We start from the raw sequence: 27446 nt of genomic DNA, 5'->3' as shown, positions 1-27446 counted from the left end.
TTACAGATTTGACCCATTTGCCACCATGAGCTCCCAGGCCTCATATTCTAATCATGAACCTCTTTTTGGTATTTTGGTATATATATATATTTTTTAAGATGGAGTCTTGCTCTATCACCCAGGCTGGAGTACAGTGGTGTGATCTCAGCTCACTGCAACCTCTGCTTCCTGGGTTCAAGTGATTCTTCTGCCTCAGCCAGCCTCTGGGACTGTAGCTGGGATTATAGGTGCCTGCCACCATGCCCAGCTATTTCTTTCTTTCTTTTTTCTTTTAAATCTGGTTTAGCACCATGCCCAGCTATTTCTTTTTCTTTTTCTTTCTTTTCTTTTCTTTTTTTTTTTTTGTAGAGATGGGGTTTTACCATGTTGGCCAGGCTTGTCTTGAACTCCTAGCCTCAGGTGATCTGCCCACTTTGGACTCCCAAAGTGCTGGGGTTACAGGCATGAGCCCCAAATATGGCTTTGGTTTTTTTTTTTTTTTTTGAGATGGAGTTTCGCTCTTGTTACCCAGGCTGGAGTGCAATGGCGCGATCTCAGCTCACTGCAACCTCCGCCTCCTGGGTTCAGGCAATTCTCCTGACTCAGCCTCCTGAGTAGCTGGGATTATAGGCACGCACCACCATGCTCAGCTGATTTTTTTTTTTTTTTTTTTTTTTTTTTGTATTTTTAGTAGAGACGGGGTTTCACCATGTTGACCAGGATGGTCTCAATCTCTTGACCTCGTGATCCACTCACCTCGGCCTCCCAAAGTGCTGGGATTACAGGCTTGAGCCACCGCGCCCGGCCCTGGCCTTGGTTTTTTTTTTTTTTTAGATAGAATCTTGCTCTGTCGCCTAGGCTGGAGTGCAGTGGCATGATCTCAGCTCACTGCAACCTCTGCCTCCCAAGTTCAAGTGATTCTCCTGCCTCAGCCTCTTGAGTAGCTGGGATCACAGGTGTGTGCCATCATGCCTGGCTAATTTTTGTATTTTTAGTAGAGACTGGGTTTCTGTATGTTGGTCAGGCTGGTCTTGAAGTCCTGATCTCGTGATCCACCCGCCTCAGCCTCCCAAAGTCCTGGGATTACAGGTGTGAGCCACCGTGCCCAGCCAGGTTTGGTCTTCTATTGTTGTTTTGATTTGCATTTTTCTGCTTATTACTCAAGTTGAGATCTTTTCCAGATTATCAGACTTTCCAAGTTTCCTTATTATGAATTGCCTGTTCCTGGTTTTTGCCTGTTTTCCCAGATGATTGTTGGTCTTTTGACTGTGAAATTTTTTATTGTGAATTTGTGGGACTTAAAACATTTTTGCATATTCTTTCTTTTCTTTTCTTTTTAAAGACAGAGTCTCATTGTCGGCCAGGCTGGAGTGCCGTGGGGTGATCTTAGTTCATTGCAACCTCCACCTCTGGGGCTTAAGCGATCCACCTACCTTGGCCTCCCAAAGTACTGGGATTACAGGCACGAGCCACCATGCCTGGCCACTGTATATTACCATTTCACTTTACAAGTTGCAAGTGTTTTCTCACGAGCTGTCATTCTCTTTCTTTTCTTCCTTCTTGTCTTTCTTTCTTCTTCTTTATCCTTTTTTTTTTAAATTTGAGATGGGGCTCACCCTGTCACCCAGGCTGGAATGCAGTTGCATGATCAGGCTCATTGCAGCCTCGACCTCCCCAAGCTCAGGTGATCTGGCTGCCTCAGTCTCCAGAGTAGCTGGGAGAACTACAGGTACATGTCACCATGCCCAGCTAATTTTTTTTGTATTTTTTTTTTTTTTTTTTTGTAGCGGCAGGGTCTTCTTATGTAGTCCAGGCTGGTCTTGAACTCCTGGGCTCAAACAATCCACCCAACCTGGCCTTCCAGGGTGCTGGGATTATAGGCACGAGTCACTGTGCCTGGCACTGTCTTTCTTTCCTTTCCTTTCCCTTTCCCTTTCTCCTTCCTTCCTTCCTTGACAGAGTTCCACTCTTGTTGCCCAGGCTGGAGTGCAATGGCGTTATCTTGGCTTACTGCACCCTCTCCCTTCTGAGTTCAAGTGATTCTCCTGCCTCAGCCTCTTGAGTAGCTGAGATTACAGGCATGTCCCAGCACGCCCAGCTAATTTTGTATTTTTAGCAGAGAAAGGGTTTCACCATGTTGGTGAGGCTGGTCTCGAACTCCCGACCTCAGGTGATCCACCCACCTCGACCTCTCAAAGTGCTGGGATTATAGGCATGAGCCACCGCGCCTAGCACATTTCTTTTTTCAAAGAGTATAACAATTTATTGGTCCTACAGAAAGTTTTAAATTTTGAAGGAGATTGGCCTGGAAATGTGCTTTTGGGGAGCAACACGGTCTGAGCCAGACATCCAGAAACAGCCCGTTCTTCTGGCCAGTCTTACCCTTTTGCTCACGATTCTTCAAGCTGTACCCAGAGCTCTTTGGTCCAGCATGTACCTGGAGGCTGCTTTTGACCATGTTTTGAGAGCGGCATGGCTTTATCTAATGGGATGAACCTGGCTAAAGAGATTAGCAAAATGTCTTGTGGATCCCACTTTTAATCTGCAGCGTTCAGGCTGCCCCTTCTTGGCTGGGAAGGGCGCTGAAGAAACAACGCCCAGGACCAGGACTATCTCCTGCTCAAGCTGTGATTCCGAGACCCCTGCCATCACGACTGCATTCACGGGGATCCCAGGCTAGGGGGGCTCGACATGGGCAGCCTCCAGGGCACCTCCCTACAGCTTGGGCCATCTGCACTTTTCCCAAGGCCGTAAGTCATCCGGCTCTGCGCTCGTTAAGGTTTGGGGTGGGAGCTGTGCGGTGGGAAGCGACCCCGGCCACACTCGGCAAGCATGGCGCTACTGAAAGTCAAGTTTGACCAGAAGAAGCGGGTCAAGTTAGCCCAAGGGCTCTGGCTTATGAACTGGTTCTCTGTGTTGGCTGGCATCATCATCTTCAGCCTAGGACTGTTCCTGAAGATTGAACTCCGGAAGAGGAGCGATGTGATGAATAATTCTGAGAGCCATTTTGTGCCCAACTCATTGATAGGGATGGGGGTGCTATCCTGTGTCTTCAACTCTCTGGCTGGGAAGATCTGCTACGACGCTCTGGACCCGGCCAAATATGCCAGGTGGAAGCCCTGGCTGAAGCCGTACCTGGCTATCTGTGTCCTCTTCAACATTGTCCTCTTCCTCGTGGCTCTCTGCTGCTTTCTGCTGCGGGGCTCACTGGAGAACACCCTGAGCCAAGGGCTCAAGAACGGCATGAAGTACTACAGGGACACAGACACCCCTGGCCGGTGTTTCATGAAGAAGACCATCGACATGTTGCAGATTGAATTCAAATGCTGCGGCAACAACGGCTTTCGGGACTGGTTTGAGATTCAGTGGATCAGCAATCGCTACCTGGACTTTTCCTCCAAAGAAGTCAAAGAGTGAGTGGCTTCCAGTCCTGGGGACAGAGCTATTCATATATCGGGGATACTGAGGCTCAGGCCTCTGACCAGCCCCCCTCCCCGCACCCAGTGCCTTTTCCTCTCCATTGAGTGCACAACTTACGACTCTTTGTGAGGTTGTATCAAGTTGAACCATATGCAATTGCTAATACTCTACCTCTTTGACCCATAAAAAATGGCACCTTCATATGGTTCAACCTATTGTTGGCCAAGGTGGGAGGAAGGTGTCAATTCATATAAGCTGCTTGGATAGGAGCCCCTTGGGAGCAAGAGCAAGGCAGGAATGTGTGTCTGCTTTATACAGAGGGATGGGGGGGTCGTTCATAGATCACAAATACTGAGGCATTATTTGGCTATTTGTCTCATTCATTCAAAGCAGATAGATTCAGTCTCAGATGTTTAAATTTCTCAGTTAGTTCCCTTGTTTTCCAACCTCTCAACCCTAAGCATCCATTCCCAAGATGTTTTGTCTGGATATATTGGAAAGAGCAGAGGAAGGGAAAGTCAGGAGATCTAGGCTGAAGTTTTTTGTTTTTTTGTTTTTTTTTTTTTTTGAGCCGGAGTTTTGCTCTTGTTACCCAGGCTGGAGTGCAATGGCGCGATCTCGGCTCACCGCAACCTCCGCCTCCTGGGTTCAGGCAATTCTCCTGTCTCAGCCTCCTGAGTAGCTGGGATTACAGGCACGCACCACCATGCCCAGCTAATTTTTTTGTATTTTTAGTAGAGACGGGGTTTCACCATGTTGACCAGGACGGTCTCGATCTCTTGACCTTGTGATCCACCCGCCTCGGCCTCCCAAAGTGCTGGGATTACAGGCTTGAGCCACCGCGCCCGGCCTTAGGCTGAAGTTTTGGCTCTGTGACCTTGGACAGGTCACTAGCCAGTCTGGGCTTTGGCTTGCCCATCTTTTAAATGAAGGTGCTGGCATAGAATTGGTAATCTTGGAAGTCACCTCCTAGCTCTGGCTGGCACCTGGCATACAGCAGGTGCTCATTAAATGCCTGCTGGTGTTTACTTAGGATAGTGCAACATGACAAAGCTTTTCTAAAGTGTTCTTGGTATATGTAAAAGTAAAATGCTCTGATGGGCTGTGGGAGATGCTGGTGAGAGAGACAGACTCTGGACTTCTGTGCTGGAGGTAACAGCCTGTGTGCTGGCTCCAGCGGGCTCCTCTTCCCAGTACACCCACCAACCTGGGGCTTGAGTGACTTTTCAGGGAAAGGGCATCCGGCCTTGAGCCAGCTGCTCTCCCTCACCTCTCCTTTCTGTCCGACTCCACCCTACTTGGGCTGAGGTTAGGGGTTCAGTTGTTCCTAAGGACTTTTTATTTTCTTCCTCCGTGTAAAGCTGGCAAGTTTAAAGGGAACCTGAACTCAGGGCTTTGGCACCAGCAGCAGGACGTTCTGAAGCCCAAAACAACATTAATGAAGCCCGCATGGCTAGCTTAGCTGCCCTGCAGATGGAAGGGACATCCAAATGAAGGTCACTTCTTGGGATTTTATTTTCTTGTGGATGGAGATTACTGCTGTAAATCCCCAGTCAGGAGAGGATTGTAAAGGGCTGTGTCCTTCCTAGGTGACAGGTCTGCAGGGGCAGCACAAGGTGGCATGATTTACATAAATCTCCTGAGGAGGGCGTGAAACCAGGGGGACAGGCGGAATTTCTGGGAATGGGAGAGGCCAATGGTAGAACCAGCCTCTGTGAGCAGATGAGAAGGGGCTTTTCATCTTCTCCTCTGTCATTTCCCTTGATTGTCTCCTGCATGGAGTGAGTTCTTGGACAGACATATACAAATCTCTCGGTAACTCCAAATCCCCTTTTGTATCAGGGTGAAGGAATTATCTAGGTCACTCCACTCTCAATGGTCAATGGATCCAAAATTTCAGGCAAATATTTAGCTGAATCAAAAGTCCTTCAATGCCCCATACCAACTTGTTGGTGGGAAATTTCCCTAACTCCATTGACTCAAAAAGAAAAAAAAAACATTAGCTAGGGCACAGTGGCATGCACCTGTGATCCCTGTTACTTGGGAGGATGAGGTGGGAGAATCGTTTGAGCCTGGGAGGTCAAGGCTGCAGTGAGCCAAGATTGCGCCACTGCACTCCAGCCTGGGTGACAAGGCGAGACCCTGCCTTAAAAAAAGAAAAAGAAAGAAAGAAAGAAAGAAAGAAAGAAAGAAAGAAAGAAAGAAAGAAAGAAAGAAAGAAAGAAAGAAAGAAAGAAAGGCGAGCTGCAGTGGCTCATGCCTGTAATCCCAGCACTTTGGTAGGCTGGGGCGGGTGAATCACCTGAGATTGGGAGTTCTAGACCAGCCTGATCAACATGGAGAAACCTCATCTCTACTAAAAATACAAAATTAGCTGGGTGTGGTGGCACATGCCTGTAATCCCAGCTACTTGGGAGGCTGAGTCAGGAGAATCACTTGAACCTGAGAGATGGAGGTTGCAGTGAGCCGAGATGGTGCCACTACACTCCAGCCTGGGCAACAAGAGCAAAAGTCTGTTTGGAAAAAGAAAAAGAAAAAAAAATATTCTCTCTCTAAAAAGAAAAAAAGAGAGATGGGTCTTACTCTGTTGCTCAGGCTGGTCTTGAACTCCTGGTTTCAAAAACCATCCCACCTCATCCTCCCAAGTACCTGGGATTATAGGCACCTACCACCATGCCAGGCAGAATTTTCCTCTTTTGCCTTTGAGAGGTCGAGGGGGGCAGATCACCTGAGGTTGGGAGTTCAAGACCAGCCTGATCAGCGTGGAGAAACTTCATCTCTACTAAAAAAATACAAAATTAGCCAGGCACAGTGGTGGGCACCTGTAATACCAGCCACTTGGGAGGCTGAGGCCGGAGAATGGCTTGAACTTGGGAGGTGGAGGTTGCGGTGAGCTGAGATCACACCACTGCTCTCCAGCCTGGGCAACAAGAGTGAAACTCTGTCTCAAAAAAAAAAAAAAAAAAAAAAAAAAAAAAGATTTCTCCTTTTTTTTGTTTCTCTTTTCCCCATCAAATTTGGATGCTCCAGTAAAGAGCTCAGGTGAGCCTCATTCTCCTGCTTGGCCTGAGGACTATGGGGAAGCGACCCCAGGAGCAATGAGCTGGTCCAAGCAGGGGCCATCTGGATAAGATGCACAGGAATCCTCTGGTGGCACAGACTGGGCATGGGCAGTGTCTGGCACCAGCGATTTGCAGGCTCTGTCTCTGGAGCAACCTTCTATTATGTGTAGCATGCCCCTCACTGAACTAGACTAGAGAAAGGTGAGGTCCTCACCTTCTGCCATCTTCAGTCCAGTTCCTGAGAGGAGGAGCTGGGTGCCTGCATTCTGGCCTCCCCAGTTGTGCCCCTACCTTGGGGGCAGGTTTTGGAGATTTCTTAGGGGAATCTTTAAGATCCAGGAATGGCTCCTGAAGCTTCCTGATCTAATGAATAATATCAGGTAGAAACAATTCTGTATTTTTATGGGAATTTACAAGAATTTTTTGTTTTTTGTTTTTTTTTTTTGAGATGCAGTGGTGCCATTTTAGCTCACTGCAACCTTCGCCTCCCGGGTTTAAATGATTCTCCTGCCTCAGCCACCCAAGAAGCTGGGATTACAGGTGTGTGCCACCACACCTGGCTAGTTTTTGTATTTTTTATAGAGACAGAGTTTCACCATGTTGGTCAGACTGGTCTCAAACTCCTGACCTCAAGTGATCCGCCCACCTCAGCCTCTCAAATTGCTGAGATTATAGGTGTGAGCCACCGTGCCTGGCCTTACAAGAGTTTTGACTGCTTTCAGGGGAGGAGCCCAGTGACTGCACCCCATCCCCAATCTGCCCATAACCATGTTGCCAAGTCATCTGGGAGGCGGGAAAGGCCCACATTTATACTGCACAAAACCCCTCCTGGGAAATTTTTGTTTTAATTTTTAAGTTATTATTATCTCCATTTTATACATGAGAAATCTGAGGCTCAGAAAGCTTAAGGGACATGCCTAAGATCACATAATAGGAAGTGGAGGAGACAAAAAAAAAAAATCAGCTTTGGCCATGTGTGGTGGCTCGCACCTGTAATCCCAGCACTTTGGGGGGCTGAGGTGGATGGATCACTGGAGCCCAGAAGTTTGAGACCAGCATGGGCAACATGGTGAAACCCCATCTCTCCAAAAAATACAAAACTTAGCTAGATGTGGTGGTGTGTGCCTATAGTCCTAGGTATTTGGGAGGCTGGGGTGGGAGGATCACCTGAGCCTAAGAAGTTGAGGCTGCAGCGAGCTGAGACTGCACCATTGCACTCCAGCCTAGGCAACAGAGTGAGACCCTGTCTCCAACAAAAAGAAAAAGCAGCTTTATTGAGATATAATTCAGACACCATACAATTTACCCATTTAAAGTATACAATTCAATGGTTTTTTGAATAGTCACAGAGTTGGACAACTAGCATTACAATACATTTTAGAATATGTTCATCACTTCTAAGGGAAACCTTGCACCATTTAGCTTTCACTCCCTAGTCTCCCCTCCCCCAACCCTAGGTAATCACTCATCTACTTTCCAAATCATAGATTTCCCTGTTCTGGACATTTCTTTCTTTTTTCTTTCCTTTTTTTAAATTTTATTTTATTTTATTTTATTTGAGATGGAGTCTTGCTCTGTCACCCAGGCTGGAGTGCAATGGCGCGATCTCAGCTCACTGCAATCTCTGCCTCCCGGGTTCAAGCAATTCTCTTGCCTCAGCCTCCAAGTAGCTGGGACTGCAGATGCACACCACCACTCCCAGCTAATTTTTTGTATTTTTAGTAGAGACGAGGTTTCACCATGTTAGCCAGGATGGTCTCAATCTCCTGACCTTGTGATCCGCCAACTCGGCCTCCCAAAGTGCTGGGATTACAGGCATGAGGCACCGTGCCCGGCCTGGACATCATATGAATGGAGACATATAACGTTTATCCTTTTGTGTCTGGCTTCGGTCACTTAGCATAGTGTTTTCAAAATTCATCCATGTTATGCCACGTGTCAGAACTTCATTCCTTTTTATGGTGAAATCATATTCCATTACACGACATGCCAGATTTTAATTCTGCTCTTTTCATCTTACTTGGCTGTTTCTCAGTTACGTTAAAGTACCTCATGCATACATTTGGTGTTAAATGAATGAATGTTTTTTCAGTGAGTCACAGAAACCTCGAATTATCCAGGCTACTTGGGGTAGGGGATGTTTTGTTTTTCTCCCTCTTCTTGCTGTCTTTCCTTGCCTTTTTTTTTTTTTTTTTTTTTGAGATGGAGTCTTGCTCATTTGGCTGGGCTGGAGTGCAATGGTGTGGTCTCGGCTCACTGCAAACTTTACCACCTGTGTTCAAGCAATTCTCCCACCTCAGCCACCTGAGTAGCTGGGATTACAGGCACCCACCCTCATGCCTGGCTAATTTTTGTAATTTTGTAGAGACGGGGTTTCACCATGTTGACCAGGCTGGTCTCGAACTCCTGACGTCAGATGATCCAACTGCCTCGGCCTTCCAGAGTACTGGGATTACAGGCAGGAGCCACCGTGCCTGGCCTTTCCCTGTCTTCTTCTTCTCCAATTCCTCTCCCAGAAGGACAGGGGAAGGGATGGGCAGAGATGATGCAGGCTTGGAAAACATGGATGGATTAGGTTTGGATTCCAGTGCTTCTGTGCCAGGGTCTCAGATAATCACGAGGCAGCCCGACAGAAACTAGAGAGACCACCCTGGGCTCTGCAGGGCCTGTGGTAAATGGGCTGTCACTGGGCTTCAACCTCCCAGCGCTCTCTCCTCTGGCCTAGTGGTCCTGGGTGAGCCAGGAAGAGGGGGACACACTTTCTGCTACACTTGGAGGAGCCCTGAGAGGGAGGAGCCAAGTCCAGGAAAGCTGTCTCCTTCAGTGACTCTGTCTTTTCAGAGCAAGGTATCAGTGAAAGAGATTTGTAGTTCTCAACTGATGCTCTCTTATCTTATTTTATTGCATTTCCAACTTCTATTATAGAAAAAGTCAAGCTTTCACAAAATTACAGAGTCCATTATAATTAATTCCCATGTAGCCATCACCTAGCCGGGTGTGGTGGCGACACATCTGTAACTCCAGCTACTTGGAGGCCGAGGTGGGAGGGTCATTTGAGGGCCATTTGAGCCCAAGTTCTCTAAAAAAAGGAAAATCAAGGCCAGGAGTGGTGGCTCATGCCTATAATCCCAGTGCTTTGGGAAGCCGAGGCAGGTGGATCTCCTGAGGTCAGGAATTCAAGACCAGTCTGGCCAACATAGTGAAACTCTGTCTCTACTAAAAATACACGTACACACAAAAATTAACTGGGCGTGGTGGCAGGCACCTGTAATCCCAGCTACTTCGGAGGCTGAGACAGGAGAATCCCTTGATTCTGGGAGGCGGAGTTTGCAGTGAGCTGAGATTGTGCCACCGCATTCCAGCCTGGGCAACAAGAGTGAAACTCCGTGTGAAAAACAAAACCAAACCAAACTAAACAAAAAACCCAAAGAAACCATCACCTAGGAACAAACATCAACATTTTGCCTGTTTCATCTATATTACCCTCTCCTAACACGTTTTCCCCTTCTGAATATCCTGGAGCAAATCCTGGACATACTTCCCTTTTACCTGTAAGTACTTTAATAGGCATCTCTTAACAGATGAAGAGGCTTTGTTTGTTTGTTTGCCTTTTTGTTTCTGCTGAACGTAAACACAATACCAGTCCTGCCCAACAGATTTAATGGCAATATCAACCAAGGCCCCGTCTATGTTCAGTTTTCCCTGAGAGTCTTGGGATGCTTTTTACAGTTGGTCAATTTAGGATCCAGACCAAGTCCATGCTTTGCATTTGGTTGTTTGGTTTCCTGTCTGTTTTGCTAGATAATTGTCCCCCTCCCCTTTTAAAAAAATTTGAGATGGAGTTTTGCTCTTGTTTCCCAGGCTGGAGTACGATGGCACTATCTTGGCTCGCTGCAATCGCCACCTTCTGGGTTCAAGCAATTCTGCTGCCTCAGCCTCCCAAGTAGCTGGGATTCCAGGCGCCCACCACCATGCCCAGCTAATTTTTGTATTTTTAGTAGAGACGGGGTTTTACCATGTTGGCTAGGCTGGTTTTGAACTCCTGACCTCAGGTGATCCACCCACCTTGGCCTCCCAAAGTGCTGGGATTACAGGTGTGAACCACTGTGCCTGGCCAACTGTCCCCTTTCTCATGCCATGTGTGTGAGAGAAACTGGGCCACGCGTCCTGCAGAATTCCCCACAGTTTGGATCTGGGCAATTGCAGCCAAGTGGTGTTTTCTAACATGTTCTTCTGTCCCCTGTTTTTGCCCATAAACCAGTAGTCTGGGCTGAGAGGTAGTTGGATCGGGCTCAGTTGTGGCAAGAACATTTCCTCTGGTGCCACCCTGTGGGTCTTCCTGTAGCACATGAGGAAGGGCATGAGGTCTTTAGTCAGTTTACAACACTTCTTTTAAAGTTCACTGGCTGAGCAGAGCTGCAGTGCCTTGAGGTGAGAGGTAAAGTGTGAGAGAGCTCAGACATTTTGGAACCAGGAACTACCAGCCAGGAAGGCCTAGCCTGGGGTCCCCAGTCTGAGGGGAGAAGCTGACACCAAGCTCTCTCCCTTCACCATTCTTCCCAGGGAACCCCCAGACTGCAGGTACCTGCTTGCTCTTCTTAATCTGTACACGTCTGAAGAAAAACAGACCTTGGCTAGACAGGGTGTCTCCCCTCTCAGATGGGAACTCTTTGAGACAGAGCTGTGACTCCCCTTCAAGTTGGGGCTCCCCCAGGGCAGGGCTGTGTCTCCCCTCAGACCAGGGCTCCTTGAGGGCAGGGCTGTGTCTCCCTTAGACTGGAAGGGGGGCTCCCTGAGGACGGGGCTGCGTCTCCCTCAGACTGGGGCTCCCTGAGGACATGGCTAGGTCTCCCCTCAGACTGGGGCTCCCCTCAGACAGGGCTGTGTCTCCTCCTCACATCACCCCTCATCGTCTATAGCGCCTCATACCCAGTGACTGTCTTAGTTCAATGTGAGCTGCTGTAACAGAATACCTGAGACTGGAAAATGGATAAAGAGCAGCGATGTATTTCTTTTTTTTTCTTTTTTTTTTTTTTTTTGAGACAGAGTTTCGCTCTTGTTATCCAGGGTGGAGTGCAATGGCGCGATCTCGGCTCACCGCAACCTCCGCCTCCTGGGTTCAGGCAATTCTCCTGCCTCAGCCTCCTGAGTAGCTGGGATTACAGGCACACGCCACCATGCCCAGCTAATTTTTAGTATTTTTAGTAGAGACGGGGTTTCACCATGTTGACCAGGATGGTCTCGATCTCTTGACCTCGTGATCCACCCGCCTCGGCCTCCCAAAGTGCTGGGATTACAGGCTTGAGCCACCGCGCCCGGCCACGATGTATTTCTTATAGTTCTGCTGACTGGGCAGTCCAAGGTGGGGGGCCTGCATCTGCTGAGGGGCCTGAGTTCATCCTTTTCCTCAGGAACCCACTGCCTGATAATGGCATTAATCTACTCATGAGGGCAGAGCCCGCGTAATCCAGTCACTTCTCAGAGGTCCCGGCTCTCACCGCCGTCATGTTGGGCCTCACGTTTCCAACACAGGAGCTCTGGGGGACACATTCAAACCACAGCACTACCCAAAACAGAAATCCTCAAAGCATACTAAGCCCATAGTGCGTACCAAATGTCTATGCATATGATCCCACTGAATTTCCGCCCTAGCCTGAATGTCAAGTGTTTAAAATGTCATTTCTGGCCGGGTGCGGTGGCTCACGCCTGTAATCCCAGCACTTTGGGAGGCCGAGGTGGGTGAATCACAAAGTCAGGGGTTCCTAGACCAGCCTGGCCAACACGGTGAAAACCCATCTCTACTAAAAGTATGAAAAATTATTATGTTGGTTTTTCCCGGAAAACTCAGACGTGATCATTTTCCCGGGCTCTATGTGCCTTGCTTATGGGAGAGTAGCCTAGAACAGAGGCCCTACCTTAATCAACACCCTTTCCAACCCCAGTGACTCTTCCCCCACTGCCCCCGGCCCCTTCCACGCAGAGTGAAATTCGTAGCCTGGGAAACGCTGTGACATAAATAGCCGGCTCACCACTAAGGCGCTCTCCTCTGCCTGGCTTTGTCTTAAGAGGGTGAGAGGAGCCTTAATCTGTGGTTGGAATGAGGGCAAGAACTGAGTAAACAAGATGATGTTTGGAGTGGGGGAGGGATAGTTCCAGAAGTGAAGACCCCAAGGGTTCCCAGGCTGGTGACCCCGGCAAGTCCCAAGTTCACCAAGGTTGGCCTTCCCCCATCCGGGCTGACCTGGATGCTCCCCTGGGAAAGTTCCCAGTCTGAGGGGAGATGCAGCCCCGTCCTTGGAGCCCCAGTCTGGGGGAGATATGCTGCATTCTCAGGGAGTCTCAGTCTAGGGAGACACGGCCTGGTGGAGCCCAGTAGGGTGACTTGTCTGGGAGATTAGGCAGGCGAGGTGGGGACAGAGGGACTGTCCCCAAGGCCAGCCTGCAGACTGAGGGCAGCTCAGAGCCTCTGCTGGCGTCAGCCCACACAGCTTTAGGCCTGACCATCACATCAGAGACACCTTAGTGTGCACGAGGCAGGTGTGCAGCGTGTGCCCCACCGTAGGGCCACCTGGTAGGTACGTGAAGGAAGGTGGCAGTGGCCAGGAAAGGACTCCTGGGACGGGGGGGTGGGAACTCACAGTTTTCCAGGAAGTTTAACTTTCAGGCCTTCTGGAAACAGCTGTCTGGAGGGGGCCTTGGCCACCAGTGACCTGTAAGGGGGAGATGAGTTTGGTGAGGGAGCTGAGGTGGGGGTGGGGGCACCCATGGCAGCCAGATGCTGGTCCATCAACACTATCTAACTGCTGCTCCTCCTACCCGCCTGGCACGGCCTCAAGAAAGACCCTGGTAGCACCCTGGTGGGGTGACTTTCTGTATTCCCTGTTGAGCTGGGTCTTGGATTACCATCTGCCTCAACCCTCTAGATCATAAGGTCGAGGAAGGCAGGGGCGTTTATTCACTGCTCTGTCTTCAGCACCTAGAACAGTGGCTGGCACGTGGCAGGCACACAGCAAATGTTTATTGAGTGAGTGAGTGAGCAAACTAAAGGTCACGTCGGGAGGGACGAGGGAGGCCGGGAACTCCAATGGAGTCCGTGGGCAGTTGCTGTGGGCCAGACCCCAACGTCTTGTGAGGCTTTGGGCAAGGCCTTGCCCTTTTCTGGGCCCCATCTGCTCCTCTGTAGGACAGTCCGATGGTTTTCAATGTCCTGTCCAGGCTCTAAAGGGGAGGGGAGGCAACAGTTTCTGAGGGTCTGCAGCACGTCCAGCCCGCGTCAAATGCATGACTTGAATCGTCTCATTTACATCCCCCAGGGCTCCTGAGAGGCAGCTGAGATCACATCCAGCTCACACAGATCTGCAGAGTTTAAGCTCCATGACTCCCAAACACATACATAGGACTCACTGGTGTGCTCTCAACCACCCCACCCTGTCCACAGGACGCTGGAAATGGCTCAGCGGGGCCACTGTGTGGAGGGAAGGCTCAGGGACAGCCTGCAGGTCAGAAAGAGGGACAGACAGCATTTGGGTTGGAAGGCACCCAGCCTTGAGGAGGGCACTTTGGGGAAGGTGTTGGGAGCAGGAGGGAGGGAGTGCTGCAGAGATGCCATCTGCTCGGTTGTGTCCGGGGCTACTGGCTCCTCCAGAGGGGAGCAGGAGGCCCAAGCTGAGGGCCCCTCCAATACCCCTCCAGCTTGTCTTCCCACCCCTGCCCCGCTTCTGTCACCCACAGCCTGGTTCCCAGTCAGGGATTGCAGAGGGACAGCTGAGCAAGAGTTTCTGCCTTCCCCACGCACATGGTTGGAGTGGGGCCTTGAGTGGGGGGCAGGCAGTGCCAGCTGACAGGCGCTCCATGTGGGGCCCGCCACGGAGGGTGCCCCGCACGATCCTGCCCTCGAGGAGCTGACAGCTTCTTCCCCACAGCTGGTAGAACCTGTGCCGCCATCTCCCCAGTGAGGGTTCTCCTGTGAGATGATATTGCCTGGCGGGCTCTGTCCTCACAACCTGATGTCAGCTCCCACCTGCTCAGAGCACCGCCCCTGAGGGCTCTTGCTCAGCCACCCTTCTGGTGAGGCAGCTTTTGCCCACAGAACACGGCTACGATGTATTAATACCGGCACTCTTCAAGCAACACTTACACAATCCCGTGTCAATATCGTTTTAAATATAAGGAAGCAGAGGCAGGGAGAGGTTAAGGAACTTGTCCAGAGGGATGGAGCTGGCATGTGGGCGAGCCAAGAGTAAGCCCAGGCTGTCCTGCTCTTATCACCAACCTGTGCTGTCCATGCCACCCAGGGTCAGCTGGTCTCTGGGCAGTGTGTTCTGCCCGCGAAGTAGAGGGCAGGGATTACAGGGCATGTGGAAACATGGTTGCCGTGACTCAGGCCACCTCTTGCAGACCTCCTAGAAAGTCTTAATCATAATAGATGGAAATCAACACAGTTCATAAAAACGGAACCACAAATGGCCCATGAGCACATCCAAAGATGCTCAACTTTTCTCATAATGAGAAAAATGGAAATGAAAACAACCCCGAGATACCATTTTTCAAAGATCAGGTTGGCAAAGATCAAAAGTCTGACCTGTGTGGATGTAGCTGTGGAAGACGGGTTCTCCTGAACATGGCTGGTTGGGGTGTGATTGTGAACCCCCCAATCCCCGCAGGAGAGAGCGGAGGAGAAATATGGCAGGTATCTGGCAAGATCACCCTTTGATGCAAGGATCCCTCTTCAAGGAATTTACCTGCTCCATACAGTCGCAATATGCAAAATGATTGATTTCCGTGTTTGTATTAACAAGAGACTGGGAAACACCCAAACTTCCATCAGTATGGAACTGGCTAGGACCCATGGGCCATCCACACAATGGGAATATCATGCAGCTTGTTAAAAAAAAAAAAAAAAAATCCAGGACACTCTCCACTGACAGATATGAAAAGATCTCAGCCGGTGTGGTGGCTCACACCTGTAATCCTAGCACTTTGGGAGGCTGAGGCAGATGGATCACTTGAGGTCAGGAGTTCGAGACCAGCCTGGCCAATATGACAAAACCTTGTCTCTACTAAAAATACAAAAATTAGCTTGGCGTGGTGGCACGCCACTGCCCGCCTGCCTGGGTGACAGGGCATGACTCCATCCCCCGCCACTGCCAAAAAGAGATCTCCAAGATATTGCTAAGGGAAAAAAGAAAGGATCAAGACAGTATGTATATAATGTTCTCATTTGCAGTTAAAAAAAAAAAAAAACCAGGAAAAATGAAAACGTGTTTGTTTGTCCATGCGCGAAGCCTCTCTGGTAGAGCTGTGAGGACCTGGAGGCCGAGAGATGAGGAGGCATTTTGCATTAAAGAGATTTTATTTAGCAATGAAACTTGGACATCTTTTAAGAGATTCATTACCGTTTCAATGAACATTGTTTAAAATAATCTCTATTGGAAACAATTATGCTTTCTAGTCTTCTGTTCTTAAAAGTCAATTATGCAATGCATTGTTCACATGCAACTTTTTTTTTTTTTTTGAGACAGAGTCACTCTAACCCAGGCTGGACTTAGAGTGGAGCATCAGTCTTGGCTCACTGCAAACTCTGCCTCTTGGGTTCAAGTGATCTTGTGTCTCAGCCTCCCAAGTACCTGGGACTACAGGTGTGCATCATGCGTCACAACGCCCGGCTAATTTTTTTGTATTTTATTAATTGTAGAGACGAGATTTCACCATGTTGCCCAGACTGGCTTCAAACTCCTGACCTCAGGTCATCTGCCCACCTGGGCCTCTGAAAGTACTGGGATTACAGGTGTGAGCACCACGACTGGTCTACATGCAACTTTTTATTTAGATGACAAGCACACTGTCAAATGCACAAGTCTTTTTTTAATTTTTAGTTTTTTTTTGAGACAGAGTCTTGTTCTTTGTTCAGGCTGAGTGCAGTGGTGTGATCATAGCTCACTGCTGCCTCGAACTCCTGGGCTCAAGCGATCCTTCTGCTTCGGCCTCCCAAAGTGCTGGGATTACAGACATGAGCCGCCATGCCCAGCCAAATGCATAAATCTTAAGTGTGTAGCTCAGTGAGTTTTGACATATAAAACACCTGGGTAATCACATCTAGGTCAGGTAGAACATACCCACCCTGTCTAGGGGAAGGGGAGGCTTTTCACTGTAAAGATCCCTTTGGAATTCTAAACCCACGTGGATGTATGGTAAGCTCTAAACAAATATACACAAAAATATAGCAGTGCAGAAGATATGCTGGGAGCCCTGCCCGTCAGCCTGGAGAACCTGCTGGCAGCTGTGTCCCTCAGGTGAGTTGAGTGCTCCCACCTGGCTGGGGGTGGAGTCCTCCAGGGCAAGGATTGTTCTTGCCTTGTGTCTCCAACCCCGGCCTCTGCACAGGCCCTGGGCCGGAGCAGGCCTTCTGAAACAGCTGGCTGGAGGGGGCCTTGGCCGCCAGTGACCTGTAAGGGGGAGATGAGGTTGGTGAGGGAGTTGTGGGCATCACCCTTGGCAGCCAGATGCTCAACCATCAACACCGCCCCAACTGCTGCTCCTTCTACCCACCTGGCATGATCCCAAGAAAGGGACTGGCAGCACAGAGTGGTGGGGTGAATTTCTGTATTCCCTATTGACTTGGGTCTTGGATTACCATCTGCCTCAACCCTCTCGACCGCAAGATTGAGGAAGGCAGGGACGTTTATTCACTGCTCTGTCTTCAGCGCCCAGAACAGCAGCTGACACATAGCAGGAACACAGCAGATATACAGCAAGTGTGCAAGTGAATGAGTGAATGACTATCCTAGGATTCTAGAGGCAGGGGATGCGAGGAAGTGGCCCCGGTGAGAAGCCCAGGAAGCCCATCTCCAGCTGCCTGTTTCCCTTCCAGTCGAATCAAGAGCAACGTGGACGGGCGGTACCTGGTGGACGGCGTCCCCTTCAGCTGCTGCAATCCCAGCTCGCCGCGGCCCTGCATCCAGTATCAGATCACCAACAACTCGGCACACTACAGTTACGACCACCAGACGGAGGAGCTCAACCTGTGGGTGCGCGGCTGCAGGGCTGCCCTGCTGAGCTACTACAGCAGCCTCATGAACTCCATGGGTATTGTCACGCTCCTCATTTGGCTCTTTGAGGTAAGCCCTGGGCCCGCTGGGGGTGGTGGGAGAGGGAGCCATTTGGGTCTAACGGGGGCCAGGCATGGAGCACCTGCTTCCCTCCTTGGACACCCAAGGAGGGACGGCTTGAACCCCACCCAGTGCCTTCACCTTTTGTATTTATTTATTTATTTATTCATGTATTTATTTATTTTTTGGTTTCTTTCCCACCACTTACAAAATTTTTAAAAATTGAGGTGGGCTTTATAAAAGGTAAACAATTTGGTTTCATCTAGTTGATTCCCAATGTTGTGCAACGGTCTCTCCCTACTTCCAAAAGATTTTTTCATCAGCCCCCAAGAAAATCTCACACCCGTGAAGCAGTTACCACCTCCCAAACTGCCCCCCAGTCCCTGGCAACCATTCTCTGGATTTGTGTATTTTGGACGTTTCATATAAATGAATTCATCCAACAGGTAACCTTTTGCGTTTTGCTGCTGCTGCTTCTTTTTTTGAGACGGAGTCTTGCTCTGTTGTCCGGGCTGGAATGCAATGGCGTGATCTCGGCTCACTGCAACCTCCACCTTCTGGGTTTAAGCGATTCTCCTGCCTTACCCTCCCAAGTAGCTGGGATTAAGGCGCATGCTACCATTTTTTTTTTTTTAGTGGAGATGGGGTTTCACCGTATTAGCTAGGATGGTCTCGATCTTCTGACCTTGTGATCCACCCATCTCGGCCTCCCAAAGTGCTGGGATTACAGGTGTAAGCCACCGCGCCCGGCCTGTTCAGCTTCTTTTAGTTAGCATGTTTTGGAGGTTCATCCTGTGCCCCTGCTTTCTGGTTCTGAGGTCGTAGAAAGTTTTGACCTCTCTGTTGTAAGAGGCGACAGCACGTAGCTTTGGGGACTGTTGGGAGGCAATGTGTCTAGGATGTGCGGGTGTTCAGGAAATGGGAACTGTGGATTTGTGCTTTTTGAGATGCCAGTCACCATTTACCTGTTAGTCTAATTACATGTGGGTTCATCTTCTCTGCGATGCTTAATTCCTCTGTATCTATAGGGCTTGCAATGTAAGCAAGTCCTCAGTGAGTATGCTGAATTCACTCTTCTGTTAAAGAGATGTTTATTTTTATTGTTATTAAATTGTTATTATTTTTTTTAGAGACAAGGAAGAAAAACTCACTCTGTGGCCCAGGCTGGAGTGCAGTGGTGTGATCGTAGCTCACTAGAGCTTTAACTGCTCGGCTCAAGGGCTCTTCCCACTTCGGCCTTCTGAGTAGCTAGGACTATAGGCACATGCAGAATAGCTAAAAAAATAGCACACCCTGAGTCATAATCTGTAGAGTCTTTTGTAGAAACGGGGTCTTGCTATGTTGCTTAGGCTGCTAACTCCTGGCTTCAAGCAATCCTCCCACCTTGGTCTTCTAAAGCGCTGGGATTACAGGTGTGCATCATTGCACCTGGTCAAGAGAATTCTTTTTTATTCTTCTTTTTTTTTTTGAGATGAAATGTTGCTCTGCCACCCAATCTGGAGTGCAATGGCACAATCTCAGCCTGCAACGTCCGCCTGTAAGGTTCAAGCAATTCTCCTGTTTCAGCCTCCTGAGTAGCTGGGATTATAGGTGTGCGCCACCACGCCCAGCTAATTTTTGTATTTTTAGTAGACATGGGTTTCACCATGTTGGCCACGTTGGTCTTGAACTCTTGACCTCCAGTGATCTGCCCGCCTTGGCCTCCCAAAGTGCTGGATTACAGGCATGAAGACCACACTGGCCAGAGATATTTCTTAAACACGTACCCGTATGCCAGGCACTGCTCTAGGTGTTGAGTAAGAGCCTGTTTTCTTAGTAAATGAGGTGGCACGGTGACTCAGGGCACCTGATTTGAGCTACTGTGACAGCAGGAAATCCAAACTCCAAAATCCCAATGTACAGAGGTCCATTGAGGAGATTCCCAAAGATTCCTTTAAATGAGTCACCGTGCTAATGCTATCAGCCAGTGTAACCTGCCTGTGGCTGATAAACACCTTCTCTAACTCACCACATTAAACTAAAGGGTGACTATATGTCCAGGAAGGCTTCTTTTTTTTGAGATGAAGTTTTGCTCTTGTTGCCCATGCTGGAGTGCAATGGCACGATCCCAGTTCACATTGACCTCCATCTCCCAGGTTCAATCGATTCTCCTGCCTCAGCTTCCCGAGTAGCTGGGATTATAGGCACCTGACACTACGCCAGGCTAATTTTTGTTTTTTTAGTAGAGATGGGGTTTCACCAGGTTGGCCAGGCTGGTCTTGAACTCCTGACCTCAGTCTGCCTGCCTTGGCTTCCCAAAGTGCTGGGATTACAGGCATGAGCCACCGCACCTGGCCAAAGCTTTCTTTTAGTGTTGAGGCAAACACAGCAGCATATTCATAACCACTTACTGGTCGCTGACTCCTTGACACAGAGTCTTGGGTGGGTAGAATGAAGAGAGGAATATACTGCTGGAAGTTTAGATGTCCACATTCCCTGAAAACACACGAAAAGAAGACCGAAAGCATAAAAGAAGTCAGCAGGGCTAGGAGCGGTGGCTCACACCTTTAGCCACTTGTTTCTACACACCCGTGCCTTCCCCCTACCTGGTACTGTCCTAGGTGCTGGGATTCTGGATGAGCTAGGTGAGTAAGGGCCATCCATGTCCTCAGGGAGCAGCTTCCTCCTCTTGGAGAGTTTGTTATGCCATACAGAGAAGTGGAGGAGAGCAAACCAGGAATTTGTGTAGAAACAAGTGGCTAACGGAATATATTATAGAAAAGTGAAAACAGGCCAGATGCAGTGGCTCACACCTATAATCCCAGCACTTTGAGAGGCCGAGATGGGCGGATCACCTGAGCTCAGGAGTTTGGGACCAGCCTGGTCAACATGGGGAAACCCTGTCTCTACTAAAAATACAAAAATTAGCCAGGTGTGGTGTCAGGCACCTGTAATTTCAGCTACTTGGTTGGCTGAGGCAGGAGAACCGCTTGAACCCGGGAGGCAGAGGTTGTAGTGAGCTAAGATCGCACCATTGCACTCCAATGTGGGGGAAAAGAGCAACACTTTGCCTCAAAAAAAAAAAAAAAAAAAAGAAAAAAGAAAAAAAGAAAAGTGAAAACAGTAGTTGATTAATCATCAACTCAGCTACAGCTAACTCTTCTGTTGGTCTTTACTGTGCATCAGGCACTGTGGTGGTGTTTGCTGGAGTGCAAGGGTGTCATCATGGCTCACTGCAGCCTCCATCTCCAGGGCTCATGAGATCGTCCCATCTTGGCCACCTGAATACCCGAGTAGCTGGGACTACAGGCATGGGCCACTATGCCCAGCAATTTATTTCATTTTATTTATTTTTAGTAGAGATGAGGTCTTGCTATGTTGCCCCGGCTGGTCTCGAACTCCTGAGCTCAAGCAATCCTCCCCCTGCCTTGGCCTCCCAAAGTGCTGGGATTACAGGCATGCACCTTTGCACCCGGCCTGTGTGTTTTACACAATTTTTTTTTTTTTTTTTTTTTTTTTTTGAGATGGAGTATTGCTCTGTCGCCCAGGCTGGAATGCAGTGGCGCTATTTTGGCTCACTGCAACCTCTGCCTCCTGGGTTTAAGTGATTCTCCTGCCTCAGCCTCCTGAGTAGCTGGGACTACAGGTGCCTGCCCCACGCCTGGCTCATTTTTTTGTTGTTTTGTTTTCCTCCTCACCAACTCCATTTTTTTTTTTTTGTATTTTAGTAGAGACGGGGTTTCACCGTGTTGCCCAGGATAGTCAAACCCCTGAGCTCAGGCAATCTGCCCACCTCGGCCTCCCGAAGTGCTAGGATTACAGGCGTGAGCCACCGCACTCAGCCAGTGTTTTACACATATTAAAGTGTCACAGCATCCACACAAGGCAGGGGCCATTTCATCTGAAAATCTGTAAACCAGATGAATAAAGTGAGGTTTCTGGTCACACGGCTGGCTAAGTGCCAGGGCTGGGTTTAAACCCAGGCATTTTGGACCAAGTCTGCCACCCAGTGAATGCTAGTGAACAAATTCAAATTATTGTACCAGCATCCATTCATCATGGTGCTCATTAAAATAATGGAAGGGGTGGGCACAGTGGCTCACACCTATCATCTCAGCACTTAGGGAGGCTGAGGCAGGTGGATCTCTTGAGGTCAGCAGTTCGAGACCAGCCTGGCCAACATGGGGAAACCATGTATCTACAACAACAAAATACAAAATTAGCCAGGTGTGGTGGTGAGCGCCTGTAATCCCAGTTATTCGAGAGGCTGAGGCGTGAGAATTCCTTGAACACAGGAGACAGAGTTTGCAGTGAGCCAAGACCATGCCACTGTACTCCAGCCTGGGTGACAGAGTGAGACTTGTTTCAAAAAAAAAAAAAAAAAAAAAAAAAAGGAATTACCACACATCAGATGCAGAAAAGAAGGTGATCTCTTAATTTCACCCAAATAAGTTACTGAACCACCTGATATGCACCAAGCAATGGGGTGTTGAAGGGGACGGAGGTGAAGAAACCCAGGAATAATACACGTGGGATGGGGTGACCTGAGGGGTGGGGAGGGAGAATGAGTTGCAGGGGAGCTCACCAAGGGCTGAAGATGAATCAACAGACGAACATGGAGAGGAACAAGGTTCTAGGCAGAGAGCATAGCAGATGCTAAAGACCTGGAGGGGAGAAAGTATTGGGAATGGGTGAATCCAAAGCAGCCCAGGGTGGCTGGAAAGGGAGGAGGAGAGGGGTCTGAGATGACGCTGGAGAAGAGTCAGGCGTGTTGGGCACTGAGGGCAGGGCGGTGTGGAGCAGGCTGTCGCCAACCCACATTCCACAGTGCTCAGGTGGAGTTCTCTCTGGGACCCTCATTTTGAGGCACCTGTGGTTTCCTAATAGTCCAGCTCCCAGCGATTCTCCCAGATTGCCTCTAAACCTCCTCTCCCGCCACAGGTCACCATTACAATTGGGCTGCGCTACCTGCAGACGTCGCTGGACAGTGTGTCCAATCCCGAGGAACCCGAGAGCGAGAGCGAGGGCTGGCTGCTGGAGAAGAGCGTGCCCGAGACCTGGAAGGCCTTTCTGGAGAGTGTGAAGAAGCTGGGCAAGGGCAACCAGGTGGAAGTCGAGGGCGCAGATGCAGGCCAGACCCCAGAGGCTAGCTGAGGGCCCCGGGCCCCTCCCCACCTGAACACTGAGAAATAGTGGACTCTAAGAAACACGGATCTCCCCCTCATCCAACTCTGAAAGTCTGAATCTCCCAAGGAGGGCACCATCTTACAGGGCATCATCTTACACATCACCTCTCCTTGATGGTGAAATTTAAGTTTAGGGTCCCTCAAAGCATTTGACAAACAGTTGTCGAATGACTGACTCAAAATGTGAATGAATGAGCTCCCCTCAGGCCCACTGCCCTAGGATATGCCCCCCTGTTGACTCAGGGGCATCTCTCAGATTTAGTCCCCCGCTATGGGCCACTGGCCGTATCCGAGGGCTGCTCTCCTTTAGAGTTTGCCTCTTATGAGCTCCATGTTGCTTCCGCCTACATCCAAAGTGTCACTTGGTGCATCAGCACAGAAATCTGAAACATAAATGGCCACGCTGTCTTTTTTTTTCTAATGCCAAGATTGACAGGTTGGCCATTTTGTTTGCTTAATGCCAGAAGTTGGGGGAAAGTTACACTTTTCTAAGAGTAATGGGTTCTGAAAGCACTGAGGGCTCTAAACAGGAATTCAATCATGGAGCAAGAGAATTTTAAGGCAGGAGACTATTTCCCCCACCAAAAATAGAGTGAAAGGCCTGCTTTTGTGTCCCATCCACATGCCCTCAGTCCCTGAGTCTGGAGTGAACCACGGGTTGAGGAAGTCAGGCTGTTGGTGTGTCCCAGCCCCACACCACCCCAACGTGCCGGGTGATCTCCTGTGGCTCATCTGTGGAAGCACTGGGGTAGGCTGCTGCCCTGCTGCGGAAGAGGAGCAAAAATCAGATATGAGTCCACCCTTTGGAGACCAGGCCTCAGCTCTCAGTGGACCCAGGGACACCCACACAGGTGGCCATGACAGCCCCACGGACACACTAATTGTCCACAGCAAAGGGCAAGGAATCCTCTGGGAGCTTCTTCTCTTTCTTCCTCCCAGATATCCATCTTGAAAAACACTATTTCTGGAATTCTTCTGCATCAAAGGAAATTCTTTGAGATAGAACCTGATGGGCTGATTCTTCAGCCCATCTTCCTGAGCTAGCAAATACAGGCGTTTTCACTTTCTTTAGGAAAGAGAAGCTTTCAGGGGAAGAAGAGAATGATTTCCCAGGCCCTGGTGACCAGGCCAAGGCAGGGCCCACCAGAATTCCGCCATTTGAAAGAGAGCTCATTCCTACCTGGCTGGAGACTGACGCCAGAAGGCAAAAACCGGAAAGGGAACAGCCCATAATTTACCTCTGCTTCTGACTGCTGGTGTTTGGGAATAGGTTACTTGGGGTTGTGTTTGGGTTCTCTGCTGTCCTAACAACTTTAGTGTAGAGAAAATAAGACTTCTGGTGTTGCCTGGGGTATGTTCTGGGCTTAATTCTCCCAAGCAGAAGACCAGATCCAAGATGTCTGGACACCCTGTCAGACATTGGTCCCAAGTTTAATTAGATTTCTGAATCTTGTTGAGGCCAAGGAATGATCCACACTGAAAAAATCCTGAGCTAGCCATCTTTGGCAAAGGTCCCTGAGCTCTCCCCGCCTCTCAAGAGTGCTGAGAACCACGGTGAAAGTGCTGCTCTAGGCCCACACGTGTAATTATGCTGTGAATAGCTGTCAATAGATATTAAAAATCATACTGTATGAAAATCACTTTTGTTAAATGACTGTTTAAGCCCATTGAACAACATACATCGCAGAATCCCCTACTATAGCTAGTATTTGCCAAAAAAGAAGAGAAACCCACCCTAAGGGGAAGCATTGGTAATGATCATCGTTTTAAACATGGCTTGGGTATCACATCTCTCCATCTTGTCATCTCTTACCTGTAAGAACAGTGACTACTATAGCAGTGACTATTGTAATATCCAAATAATCTCAGCATTTGCTAGAGTTTGAACCAGAGCTGAACTTAATACATGAAGTTTTAATATAGTAATTTAGGCAAAACTCCAAACCATTTTTTCTTCTGCTCTGCCCAAAATGTATTTCCTCAAACAAGGAAATAATGAGTCTCCTTTTACTTTTACTTTTTTTTTTTTTTTTTTAAGAGATAGGGTTTCACTATGTTGGTCAGACTGGTCTCAAACTCCTGACCTCGTGATCCACCCGCCTCAGCCTCCCAAAGTGCTAGGACTACAGGCGTGAGCCACTGCACCCGGCTGGAAATATGAGTCTCTATTGGGCCAGGTTATAGGGGGCAAATGTAAGCAACCTGAGAATCTGAAGGTTGTTGAGAAAACCAAGAGTGCATTGACCCTACTATAAAGCTCGCTCATTGGTTCAGAGCAGACTTAGGGTTAGCTGCTTTTAACAGGTCTTCTCAGGTAGCCAGGTAGTTGCCAGAGAAACCTGGCCCATCCCTTTTGGTTACCTACTAGTGCCCAGGAAGTCTCTACTATCAGGTTTTTCCTTGTGTGTAAATTCTTTTCTCCTGAGTGACCCAGTCAGCTTTTTTTTGATAGGGAATTTTGCTCTTTTTGCCCAAGTTGGAGTGCAATGACATGATCTCAGCTCACTGCAACTTCCGCCTCCTGGGTTCAAGGGATTTTTCTGCCTCGGCTTCCCTAGTAGCTGGGATTACAGGTGTTTGCCACCACGCCCAGCTAATTTTTGTATTTTTAGTAGAGATGGGTTTTTACCATGTTGGTCAGGCTGGTCTCGAACTCCTGACCTTAGGAGATCTGCCTGCAGGAGTGAGCCACCGCAACTGGCCCCAGCCAGCTTTTAAAGTTCTGCCAGCATAGCCCTGGGATGGGGTATGGAGTAAAGACAAGGCCTTAGGACTTTCATTTTTAAAATGCTCACTCCATAGTGAAGGAACAGGTGATGACTATCCTGAATATTTGGGAAGTTGTGTGTCCTAGAATTTGTGGCCTCAGTTCCAGAAACCACAGCTTCTTTACTACATGCTTCAAGCCCAGGCCTGAGCTGCCAGCAAATAAACCCTGAGTAACCTCAATATGGGTTAATAAGATTAGGTGCCGCTCTGCACGCTCCCCTGCCCCTCCTCGTCCGGGCACCTGTTATGCTAGGCCAGCAGGTTTGCAGCTTAGCCACTGGCAGTCGTGGACCAAGATGGCTGGGGCTTTTCATCCACTACTGGCTAAAAAGATGGCTCTCGATGATAGCACAGCAGCCAGCAGCACTGAGGAAGGAAGGGAAATGTGTCTGTGAAATACTATGAAGCTCCGGGGAAGACAGAGGTGGCTTCCCAGGTCTCAGTGGATAGATTAGAAGGGGAAAACATGTCACTCCTTAACTCCTGACAGCATTTTACCCTGTCCATCACCGAGGGGTGTAAACAGCAAAGTTAGAGGTTAGAGAATGCTGAGCTCTAACGATGGCGGCAAGTGGACGATTAAGATATAAGGGACATCTTCTAGCTATTTACTCAAGGGAAGCGAACATTCAGATTTGCACAAAAACCTCTCCATGAATGTTTGTGGCAGTAATCACCAAAACAATCACCAAAACTCACCCAAATACCCTTCACCTGGCAACTGCATAGAAGTCTGTACAACGGACTACTACTCAGCAATCCAAAGGAACACCATGGAGGACTCAAATTCGTTCTTTAGTGAGAGGAGCCAGACACAGAATGCTACATATGATATGATGCCATTTATATAATGTTCTAGAAGGGGCAAAACAAAGGGAGAGAAAAACACTGGTAGCTGGAAGCCAGGATGAGGCAAGCAGCTCACTACAAAGGGAACTTTTGGGGATGATGGAATTGTTCTGTTTCTTTGTGGTTGTTAAACTGTATGCATTTGTTAAAATGTATAAAACTGTATACTAAAAATAATCTGTTTGTAAAATATACCTCAATAAATGTGACTTAAAAAATAAGAGTAGGAACAGGCCAGGCACAGTGGCTCACACCCGTAATCCTAGCACTTTGGGAGGCTGAGGCGGGGGAATCATTTGAGCCCAAGAGTTTGAGAACAGCCTGGGCAACATAGTGCAACCCTGTCCACAAAAAAAAAAAAAAAAAAAAAAAAAAAAAAAAAAAAAAAAATTACAAAACTTAGCCAGGTGTGGTGGCATGTGCCTGTAGTACCAGCTACTAAGGAGGCTGAGGTGGGAGGATTGCTCAAGCCCGTAAGGTTGAGACTGCAGTGAACCAAGGCTGCGCCACTGCACTCCAGCTTGGGGATCTTAAAAAAAAAAAAAAACCAAGCCAAGAGTAGGAACAGAGGAAGGAGTGTGTCAGAAGGGGCTTCATGAGTTCCTCCGTTCTTTAGTGAGATACTAGCGCCACTGCACTCCAGCCTGGGGGACAGAGCGAGACCCTGTCTCTTCAAACCAAACCAAACCACACCACACCACACCACACCACACCACACCAAAACCAAGAGTAGGAACTGAGGGAGGGGTGTGTTGGAGGGGCTTCACAAGTTCCTGGAACTAAAGAGAAGACTAGTGAAGGAAGTAGGCTGGGAGCAGTGCTAATGACCAGGAGGCAGGGCAAGTAAAACAGAAACCTTGCTCTTTTAGTTTGATGCTCTGAAGAGGATTTCAAAAAACAGAATTCTCATGGGCGATGATTCCCCTCGACAGTGTAGCTGTCTTCCTATGTGCTTCTCTCAACAGCAGAAAGTGGGGAGCGTGTAAGGACAAGGACCTGGAGATCACCAGGATGAGCGAGAGTTTAAATCCAGACGTAGGTCTTGGAGTTCCCTGATTCCCAGTGATTTGAGCTCCAAAATGGTCCAGAAAGGT

At 48.8% G+C, this 27446-nt stretch overlaps 1 protein-coding gene across 1 annotated transcript; it reads left to right on the top strand.

Moving 5' to 3' along the window:
- The first annotated feature begins 1764 nt into the window (after positions 1-1764).
- Positions 1765-26534, top strand: PRPH2 (peripherin 2). The gene is made up of 3 exons (XM_003923003.4): positions 1765-3392; positions 17332-17578; positions 22490-26534. The coding sequence occupies exons 1-3, from the start codon at positions 2812-2814 to the stop codon at positions 22700-22702; spliced, it is 1041 nt and encodes a 346-aa protein (XP_003923052.1). The 5' UTR covers positions 1765-2811; the 3' UTR covers positions 22703-26534.
- Positions 26535-27446: the final 912 nt, after the last annotated feature.

The sequence above is a fragment of the Saimiri boliviensis genome, chromosome 4 (assembly GCF_048565385.1).
Source record: "Saimiri boliviensis isolate mSaiBol1 chromosome 4, mSaiBol1.pri, whole genome shotgun sequence".
NCBI classification, from domain to species: Eukaryota; Metazoa; Chordata; class Mammalia; order Primates; family Cebidae; genus Saimiri; species Saimiri boliviensis.
This window is presented reverse-complemented; position numbering and strand designations above follow the sequence as displayed.